At 58.1% G+C, this 10428-nt stretch overlaps 3 protein-coding genes across 3 annotated transcripts in view; 1 reads left to right on the top strand and 2 right to left on the bottom strand.

The window, feature by feature from the left end:
• Positions 1 to 226: 226 nt before the first annotated feature.
• On the top strand, positions 227 to 4283 carry VDBG_07032 (heavy metal tolerance protein; the record flags this gene model as incomplete). The annotated part of the gene is made up of 2 exons (XM_003002415.1): positions 227 to 2925; positions 2977 to 4283. The coding sequence occupies 2 exons, from the start codon at positions 227 to 229 to the stop codon at positions 3365 to 3367; spliced, it is 3090 nt and encodes a 1029-aa protein (XP_003002461.1).
• Positions 4284 to 5953: 1670 nt separating this feature from the next.
• On the bottom strand, positions 5954 to 7390 carry VDBG_07031 (sphingosine N-acyltransferase lac1; the record flags this gene model as incomplete). The annotated part of the gene is made up of 1 exon (XM_003002414.1): positions 5954 to 7390. One exon carries the CDS (start codon positions 7388 to 7390, stop codon positions 5954 to 5956), a length of 1437 nt encoding a protein of 478 aa, XP_003002460.1.
• Positions 7391 to 9205: 1815 nt separating this feature from the next.
• Positions 9206 to 10428, bottom strand: part of VDBG_07030 (pH-response regulator protein palH/RIM21) — a gene marked incomplete at both ends in the record, with an annotated part of 2877 nt that continues 1654 nt past the window's right edge. The window contains one exon of the mRNA XM_003002413.1: positions 9206 to 10109. Within this exon, the coding sequence (XP_003002459.1) occupies positions 9500 to 10109 (610 nt within the window). The remainder of the gene's footprint in view (positions 10110 to 10428) is intronic.

Below are 10428 nucleotides of genomic sequence, written 5' to 3'. Positions count from 1 at the left end.
CCACTCCGCCTCCTACGTTTTCGTGCAGCCAAGTGCTTCGTGCGAGTGACGAGGACGGGCGCTCTCTCGCCGTTTCGTCTGCTCCTGTTCTGGCTGCCGGTACCTTTTTTTTTCTTCTCGCTTACTCCTACTCGCTGCTGGTTCCTGCATGGAACGAGTAGTCGTTTCGACGCTGTGGTACATACTTTTTTCTGACACCTCAACTCTTCCCCCACCACAGACTACTATGGCGTCCCCAGAGCAGGTTCGCACACCTGTTGACCCGGTTTCGGACCCCGCGACAACAACCGACACATCGACGGCCGCGTCTATACTCCGCGACATCCTCATCTGGTATCCGGGAACCCTCTTGATCGTCTTCTTCATCTCCGGCGTCGCCTACAGCATATTGACTGCCAAAAGAGAGGACGAAATTGTTGAGCCAGGCGTCCGCGGTCCAGGTGGCAAACCTCTCCCCGCCACGAAGAAGAGGAAAAGAAACAGTGATGGCAACAGTAACCATTGGGGTCCCGACCCGTCTCCTGCCTTCAAAAAGGTCTTCGCATGGCTGTCTCTGGCCATGTTTCTCGTCTTTTTCGCCAATGGCATCGCACACTTCGTCCACGTAGTCGAGGTCTGGCCGGCACAACGAGACGGCCAAGTTGTCTGGCGCGAGACGGAAGAAATGAGCGTAGGTGCCTCTGGCTTGTTGCCCCCGGCTCACCTCACCAGCTCTGGTGCACAAGCTGACAAGTCTTCTCCACAGGTGTTCCTGATCGGCGCGACCAATTTCTATCTATACCTTTTTGTCACGATCCTCGAATGGCACCACAGCCCGTCACTTGTACACTTCATTACCTGGACGCTTGCCTTTGCTGGCGAGCTGACCATCACAACCTGCGCTCTCGCCATATTCGAAAAGCGCCGCGACACCCACGGCACCGCTGCGTTACGACCTCTCGACAACTTCGACAGCAAGTCGGACAAGTGGGATCTGATCGACATCGTCCTGGCCATCGTGCGACTCGTTCTTGCCTTCTGCCTCGTAAGCACATACACCGCGTTATGGATCCGCAAAGCCTGGAACAACAGGGACAAATATGATCGGGATGCGGAACGGTTGGGCGCGGAAGAAGTCACACCGCTTCTCAACGGTACGCGGACGACCTACCGCACCCAGAACGGCCGCGAGGTTCATACACGCGAGGCTAACGGCCGGAGCATCCGTGGCCGGAATGGTAGTGCTACGGCCAGCACCAACGGTGTCGTCGGGGCCATCAGCCTAGTCAAGGACGAGTCAGCCGCGTTCTACCGACCCGAGAAGATGCCTCACAAGACGTGGTGGGAGTATCTAAGGGGCTATGGCGTATTCTTCCCTTACCTCTGGCCCCGAGACTCGTGGCGGCTGCAGCTCATCTTCGCTATCTGCACTCTTCTGCTGCTCGCGCAGCGCTGGGTGAACCTCCTGGTGCCGCTCCAGATCGGACATCTCACCGATGCCCTCTCCAAGGGCGAGGACCCATGGAAAGCGCTGATCTTGTTTATCATTTACAAGCTACTACAAGGACCTTCGATGCTCCTGGGCGCCGTGCGGTCCATACTCTGGGTACCCATCTCCCAGTACTCGTATCGAGCTTTGACGACCTCGGCGTTCGAGCACGTTCATTCGCTGAGTCTGGACTTCCACCTTGGCAAGCGCACCGGCGAGGTGCTGTCGGCACTCAACAAAGGTGCCTCGATCAACCAATTCCTCGAGCAAGTTACGTTTCAAGTTTTGCCCATGCTCATTGATTTGGGGGTGGCCGTCTTCTTCTTTTATGTCCGATTCGACGCAACGTACGCGGTTATCGTCAGCTGCATCTCCTTCTGGTACCTGTATCTCACCATACGCATGGCGCAAACCCGTGCCGATCAACGCAGGGCCATGACGAACGCCGACCGGGAGGAGGAGGCCGTGAAGAATGACTCGATCACAAGCTATGAGACGGTCAAGTACTTCAACGCCGAGGACTGGGAGTTCAGGCGTTATCGCAACGCCATTCGGGTCTTCCAGGAGGCTGAGGCGCAGGTCACATGGGGCATGAACAAGATGAACGTCATCCAGGCGCTCGTCTTCATGGCTGGCATGACTGTTGTTCTGCTTTTTGGCTCCTATCAAGTCACAAACGAACACCGAACTGTCGGCGACTTCGTCATGCTTCTCACTTACCTCAATCAGCTCCAGGGCCCTCTCAACTTCTTCAGCAGCTTCTACCGTACCATTCAACAGGCAATGATCTCGGGCGAGAGGCTGCTGGAACTGTTCAAGATCGAGCCCACCGTTGTGGACTCCGATACAGCGAAGCCATTGACCGAGTGTCAAGGGCACATCCGTTGGAACAATGTTGCGTTCGCCTACGACCCACGCCAGCCTGCTCTCAAGGAACTCGATTTTGAGTGCACGCCAGGGACGACAACTGCGTTTGTTGGCGAATCCGGAGGCGGCAAGTCGACCGTGTTTCGGTTAATGTTCCGCTATTACAACACGACAAGCGGTAGCATTGAGATTGACGGACAGGATGTGAAAGATTTGACGATCGACTCCGTGCGGCGCTACATAGGCGTGGTGCCACAGGACACGACCCTGTTCAACGAGAGTTTGATGTACAATCTCAAGTATGCCAACCCGAGCGTCACTGAGGAAGATGTGTACGAGGCTTGCCGCGCAGCAAGTATTCATGACCGGATCCAGTCTTTCCCTGACGGCTACAACACAAAGGTTGGCGACCGAGGACTGCGATTGAGTGGAGGCGAGCGACAGCGTGTGGCCATCGCGCGCACCATCTTGAAGAATCCCAAGATCATCATGCTCGATGAAGCCACATCGGCACTTGATGCCCACACAGAGCAAGAAATTCAGGACAAGCTCGGCAATCTCGGTCACGGCCGCACTCTTCTCATCATTGCGTACGTTATTTTGATGCTCTGAAACCGTTCCGGCTTGCTAACAAGAGACAGCCATCGCCTATCTACCATCACGCATGCAGACCAGATTATTGTTCTCAACAACGGGAAGATTGTTGAAAAGGGCACACATGAGCAGCTTGTCAATGCCAAGGGCCGCTATGCCTCCATGTGGGAGAAGCAAGTTCAGGCTGAGCGTGCCGCCGAGAAGGCGCGTGCTGCCAGCCGCAAGGCCCACAAACTCATGCGTAAAGCCAACATTGTCAGCAAGGGCCGTACAGATGGAACGTCGGACGGGTACAACAGCCTCTCGTCTTCGACAATCCTCCCTGGAGCAACCGACCAGAACTCCAAAGCCACTGCACCACGTGGGGACACGTCGAGCTCATCCACAAGTTCCGACGCTGATTCTACACACAACTATCACGATGAAACGGAGCGGTAGTCGACGCCGTCTTCCTGTCCCTGAGACATCTGTTGACTTTCACCGAGCGTGATTACATATCGTTGCTGCGTTGCCATCAGCATGCGTCCTGTTGCAGGGGCAGCCTTCATTTCTTTCTTTCTCGCTACCCCACCGGGTTTCTGGCTTTTATTGTTACGAATGTTGAAGAATCACGACCTGCTACGGATTCACGGATCAGGAAGACTGCATGCCTCATTATTGGCAACTTGGCGTTTGGAGTTTCATCAGCAACGCTGCTATTTAATCGCAAGCTTTCACGACAGGTGGTGGCTCTGTTCCGTTTTTTTTCCCCTTTTTTTTCTCGAGAGGGCTTCACTTCATGTCTCGTCTAATCATGTGGCGTCATGACGTTCAAAGGGGGGGAGGCATGTATGCCGACCGCTACCATGGCGGGAGGCCCCCCCCCCCCTTGGACCTTGCATCGGATTTATAGGTTTGCGTGGTCTTGACTCCCCGTTGCTCATCAGGACCGCGACGTTACCCGGTCTTGTCTGCTACTTTGCTTAGTCCCAATCTTGTTTAATCTTCGAGAGGAAGAGCGTTATCTCGCAACACAAAGCAAAGGTATGAGGGCTCTTTATTAGGAGAGCCCCTGGGCTGTCAGGTGGGCTGGCGACGCCTGCCTTTTCTGCCTGTCTATTTTCTTGTCTGTTCTTGTCTCTTTGTCTGGCCTCGGTGGACGGTCTGGGGAAGGCAGGTGGTGGGGGGAAGGAGGAGGCGGGAAAAAGGCTACACAAATGAGCTGGCTTCACGGCTACCACGTACGTACACATTGGTTCTCGCACTTTCCATTTTTTTTTCTAGTCTTTGCTCATAGAGGGTGCCTTGGCAGAGAGTGCCGGGCCAATGCGAGCGTTGCGAACAAAAAAAGATGAGATGGCTGTCTTTCCCCCCCGCCATGTCGCTGTGTCCCGCGTTTACTTCAAAACAAGTGATCAGTTGCTGCAGCGCCAGGTCGTTCCCAAGGCTTGGGTGGACGATTCGGACGACGAGGCCATCGAGGATGATGAAATGCATGCTACTGCTACGTGTGACGATGGGGTGAGATGTGCAGTGTAGGAATCTCGCGCGAGACCATTCCACGCTGGAGGACTTGATTGATGGTTGGTGGCTCATTATTACAAGGTATAGTGAAATGTACGTGGTAATCAAAACATGGTGTACAAGGGCCATCATCTCTTCCGTTCTCATCAAGCAGCTCGGCTCAGTGGCAGTCCAGGACATACTCGGCTGTTGCTGCTGTCGTCGTCGTCGTCGTCGTCGTGGCGCACGCGGCGGATATCCCATCCTCCCTCCCTCCGGCTGATCCTCCGATCCCAGCGCGCCGATCCAACGCTAGCAAACATGCACACACACACACACCTCCCCAGCAACCCCATCAAGAATCAATCGCGTGCCATATCTCACTGTCTCGTCATGCAGACTTGTGCCGGGCTGTAACCCCCCCCCCCCAGGCGTCCGAACGAGGGGCGCTGATTGACCAAAGCTGACGCGAGACATGCCTTTGCAGCAGAGCAGAGTGGATGCGTTCATGCGCATCATGGGATGCGTGTTGCTGGGATGGTAATGGTGGTGCACGCGGTCGCCAACTCGTCGTTGGTTAGGGTAGTCTCACATTCCATCCCCCCCCCCCGCCATTGTAGACGGCCGTGTGACCATGGCCGAGGGGGTGGCTCCACCTACTCGGGGTAAGGCGGGTTGTGCGGTGGCGCGGCCGATCTGACGTGTTGCTTGCTGTGTATCTTGACTTTCTGGTCTGGATGGGCGATGACGACCTCTATTTCTGTCCCTGTCTCAGTGTATGTGAGATCGGATGAGATGAGTCGAGGCTGGGTGGCGTGTGTGTGTGTGTGTGTGTTTGTGGTCGCGTGCGTGCACGGGACCGAGCCAGCCGATGGTAGGCGTGGGCACAGGCGCAGGCGACATTGCCAATGTAAGCTTCGTGATTGTGTGCCGCGACGGTCCAGCCAAGGAATGACCTGGTTTGAGAAGCGAAGAATAACCTACTAGCCCGCTTGGCTGCTGGGCCAAGTGGTCGCCGAGTTCCTTTTCGTAGCGAATGACGTCGTAAACGGTACCTGCATGGTATGTACCGAGATCCCGGGGCCCTCCTGGCTGGATCTCTCCTCCTATCCTTTCTAGCCTTGACCTCCTTTTCAAAGCGAGTGTGATGCAACTGTTTTCCTCCCCACCTCTTTTTTCCGTCTTTCTTCCCTCCCTTCAAGCCCGAACCGAACGCCTCATTATGGCTGTAGCTCACCTTCTCCGAACCCCCATCTCGGAAGGTTACAGCAGTGCGCCTCTCGTCGAGAAAGGGTGGAAACCCGTCGAGAAAAGAAAAAAAAAGAGAAAATAACATAATACGATGGGTTCATCTCCTGACAATCCCGTACCGGTTGGTTGATGCTCCGACTCCTGTTGTATGCAAAGCAAGCGGAGGAGGATGAGGAGGGTCCCCCGTCCCCCATCCTCCACTGACGCTTGGTTCATCCACCCTTCTCACATGTCGTGCGTCGGTAGACAGTAAGTCGCACGAGTTGGTAGGTTCGCGATGGGAGGCATAATTTACCTCGAAGCGCCGTTGGCGGCGGTCTTCTCGCTGACCTTGTTCACGGCCCTGGCCTTCTTGTCATCTTCGACGAGCTTCTTCTTCTCATCCTCGTCAAGCTCCTCGAGCTCATCGTCCTCGTCCTCGCTGCGGTCGTCGGTGGCCTTGCTGTCGCGCAGGAAGCGGTAGGCAATGCGAACGATGAAGAAGAGCCAGAAGAGATTGAGGCCCTGGAGGAAGGAGAGCAGGCCGAGGGTGATGACCTGGGAGATACGGCACTTGTACTGCTCGGTGGCCCAGTTGAGCTCAAAGGGACCGATGGTCTGAAACTCGGTGAGGAGAGACCAGATGATGCGCAGGTTGATGTAGTGGCGCAGGTAGATCCAGACGAACATGAAGACGGCAAAGTATGGGCCGGTCAGGGGGTGGTCGATGTAGTTGAGGAGCTTGGAGGTGGCGAGGAAGAGATCGCTGATGTCGTGGGTGATGTAGACGGCGAGACCAATGTAGGTGAAGTGGAAACGGTAGCTGAGGGCGATGAGGGCGAGGGACACAATGTGGTGGCCGACGAGCTCCTTGAAGTCCTTGCGGGGCTTCTCCATGCCGAGCAGCAGGACAATGGCCTGCTGGGCCCAGTAGGCAGCCTGGAAGAGGTAGTAGAACTTGAAGCCGGCGGCGTGGGTGCGGTGGGGGAAGTTCTCGTACATGCCGGCCGTGTTGTAGTACCAGACGGGGGTGCTGCTCATGACGTACATGCCGGCGGGCCCGAGGAAAAAGAAGTAGATGGCCGTGTACATCTGCTCCATGAAGCGGGCCTGCTTGGCGCGGGAGCGGAGGCCGGCGCGACGGGCGAGGGGTCGGATGAGCTCCTGCATGATGTACTCGCGCGTGAAGGACAGGACGACGGTGTAAAAGGCGACAAAGGCAATGTCGCGGGGGCCCTTGCCGTACTGGACGGGGGTGTCGGGGTCGGTCGGGGCCAGCGGGTGGCCGGAGCCGTGGTCGAGGCGGTAGGAGAGGAAGATGAAGCGGTGGACGGGGTTGGACTCGGTAGGGTTGAGGGCGTAGAGAAAGCCAAAGATGGTCAGGATGACGGCGGGCAGCAGGTAGGTGCGCTTGATCATGGCCTGACGGGCGCGGGCGAGGAGGCCCCGGGCGCGGCGGCGCTTGGAGATGCGGCGGGCGGCCGTCTGGGCCGAGGGCTCGGCGGGTGAGGAGGAGGTCATGGCGGTGTTGTTGGCGGACGAAGCAGAGCTGATGCTGGGGCTGGGGCTCGGGCGGTCGACAGCAGAGAGGCTCTGGCGGGACGAGGCGAGGGCAGGAGCGCCCGTGTCACCGGCGCGAATGTCTTGACCGAGAGCGCTGGACTTTCGGCGGCGGCGAGCGGCGGTCGTGTCGACAACGGGGTCGGCCGAGGTGTTGAGGAGGGGAAATGGTTCGACGGAGCCCTCCATGGTGACGTCGAGGAGCAGAGCAGCTCACAGGTTCGGGGGAGTAGGGTTTTCGAGGTTTTGGGGGGGGAGGGGGGGGTTTGGAGAGGACGTCGCAGCGAGACCAGCAAAACAGCCACTGTTTGAGGACGGAGCGGTTTGGCAGTGTTTCCACAGAATGCCGGAGAAGAGATTTAGGGGGGGTGGCACAAAGAGCAGTAGAGCAAAGGGCTGGCTGGCTGGCTCGCTCTGTATGCGGTGGTTGCGACGAAATTGGAAGGCGTCGAGTCAGGCGTGCCGCCGTTGGTGCATGCGCAATGCCGTGTGTGTCTCGTTGTGCGTCTCGTCTCGCGTGGGCTGAAGGCCCCGTGTTCGTGTGCTTGTAGATGGTTTGGTAGATTGGTAGGTGTGTTCAATGGCGTCGTCGAGACGAGTGATGCCAGTCGCGGCTGTCTTGATCGATGGACTCTGGACTGGTCGATGGCCCGGAGGTTTTTTTGTTCTTATTTTTCTGGGTGAGGGAAGGGTCGCGCGATTGAGGATTTCCTCTTGTCGAGCTGGAGAGGTAGGACGCAGCAAGAACAGAGCGAAAGGAACGGCGCTGGTGGCAGGAGATGATGGATGGTCTTTAATCAAAAAGAGACGAGAGGGGGGGGATGGAAAAAAGCAGGAGGCTTTCTCATACAGGTAGGTAGGTACCTAGACGTTCCTTACCAACCTCACTACCATGTACCACTCTCTCCTAGGCGGATGTCACGAGCCCAAACCCATGGCGCACTTGGCCCCCCATTGGCATCAACGCTCAGTCGCAATTTCGTCCTTGTACTCTAGACCCCACATGGAAATCCTTGGCGCTGTAAACCCTCCTTTTCTCCTTCTGACCCCCCCCCCCTGAGACGACGGAAAAGACTGAAGATGAGGGTGGGTTCTGTAGCGGGTCCCTTTAGTATCCCTAACCACCTACATGTAGGTACCTGCCCTGGTACCCTGAGGTCCCCTACTGAAGATTCACTACGGCCCCTTCAGATCCCCTGAAAGCCCTGTAGTCGATCCCAAAAGACGAATCTCACAGCTCCATCGCCTAGAACCAGAGGGCACCCCCATTGCCCCAGGAGCAAACAAAAAACCAAAAGCCCCCCTTCCCCCCGGTCCCCGCCAATGTCTCATACCCAAGTCATCTTTTTTTTTTATAACCCTATCGCCTTGTCCATCGCCGGCCGGGCGTCCGCGGGATCACAACGTCCCCGGTACCCGGACACCCGCGGAACCGATGGATGGGAGGATGGCCTCCCCTCCCCAGAAACAAACCAGAAACGCCAGATCACCACGTCACTGAACATGATTTGGACCGACGACCCCGTGCCCAGGCCGCCGCGCGGGGAGCACAGCCAGGTCGACGCCCCTTCCCCCATCACCGGCATCGTCGGCTGGACTTGCAGGAAAACCCTCTCCTGCTTCTGGCGTGCGCTCGCCGAGTGGGCGGGCACCCACATGCAGAGCACGCACTCCTGGTCGCCTCACGTAAGCCACGGAGGGAGGACCGACACCTCTGCCGAGATGATCCCCAATCCTCCACACCACATCGCCGACCGCGCCAAGCGCCGTTCGCTGGCCCGCTGGCTTCTCCTGTGCATTCGCATGGTATGCCTGCCTGCATGCCCGGCTCGCCAGCCAGCGGCCAGCATTCACATGTCACTCGCTCGCTCGCTCGCTGCAGTGTGGTAGACCTGGATCCCAAGAAGCCTCTGACAAGACAGGAATGACATGACATGTATATAGTATTCGACAGCCAGGGGCTGGCCATGCGACATGGCTGCCCGGGTCATCCGCCATGCTGGATGCTTGCTTGCTGCTTGCTGCTTGCTGCTTGCTGCACGCTACACGCTACACACGACTATAAACTTCTCCCTATCAACCCAACGCCAGGTAAAACGCCAAATGATCCCGGGTTGGATCTTTTTGTTCGCTAAATGTCTCCACCCTTTCCTTGTTCCGTCCAGGCCGTAGCCGTGGTAGATAGCCCACCCAGCCCAATCAATTCCAATGAAACCCAAGCGCCGCGCTTGAATAGTAATAATGGTACACCCAGCCCACCCAGACACGCAGAACCGTGGTCACGCCGCGGCGGCGGCTTCACGGAGCAGGTGGCCCTCGCGAGCCCTCCGTCTCCCGCCTGCTGTGCTCCGTTGGTGTCTGAACGTCCGATGCGTCTTCGTACTCGTACGTCGTCGTCGTAGTCGTCGCCGCCCGCTCGTAGCTCGGCTGTGTTCGCACGCCCGGCCACAGCGGCGGCCGGCTCGGGTTCGCGTTCACCGACGCCGTGTCGACCGAGGCGCTCATTCCTCGTGGCGCCTGGCGTGACACGTCGCTCGTCGTCCTGTCCAGGGCGTGCGGCAGAGCCCCTGCCCCAATGCCAGGGAACGACGAAAAGCCCGATCCGCCGCTCGTGCTTCGCTCCAGCGGCGACCGGCGGTCGTCTATTCCTTCTTCCTCGAGGAGACGTGCCAGTGCCGCTCCTTGCCGCGGCGGTGCCGGAATGACCGTCACCGGCAGACTGTCCGTCTCGGGCGTCGGCTGCATCTTCTCGCGCACCTTCTCCGCCTGCGTCGCCGCAAAGTCTTCTAGCCGCGCCCTCAAGTCCCATCGCCCGCCGCTGCTGGCGTACTGATCCCGTGTCCGGTGCTCACCGGCCGCTGCAGCCGTGTGCGGTGCCACGGCCGCTGGTGGACGATCACGTCCCTGTCTGTTGAAGAGCGGGTTGGTCGCGGCGCTGAGGGCTCGCCACCTGCTCCGGCCTTGGGTCGTCGTGTCGGTTTGTGAGCCTCCGGGTCGATGTCCTTGGCAACAGCCGCCTGCTGTACGGTGCTGCGACTGCACGCGTCACTGTCTGACTCGACTCCGTGGTGCCGGTGCTCCGGTTTGTCGACGATGAAGTAGATGGCCGGGACTGGTGCCGATGCCGGCACTGTTTGCCGCTGCCGGCGGGGTTCGTCCGGAGGTGCGTGTCAGGCGTCCGATTCGTTGTGTCTGGAGCGAGCTTGTACTTACAGCATAGTCGGTGC

Source organism: Verticillium alfalfae, genomic scaffold (genome assembly GCF_000150825.1).
Source record: "Verticillium alfalfae VaMs.102 supercont1.9 genomic scaffold, whole genome shotgun sequence".
Classification (NCBI taxonomy): domain Eukaryota; kingdom Fungi; phylum Ascomycota; class Sordariomycetes; order Glomerellales; family Plectosphaerellaceae; genus Verticillium; species Verticillium alfalfae.
This window is presented reverse-complemented; position numbering and strand designations above follow the sequence as displayed.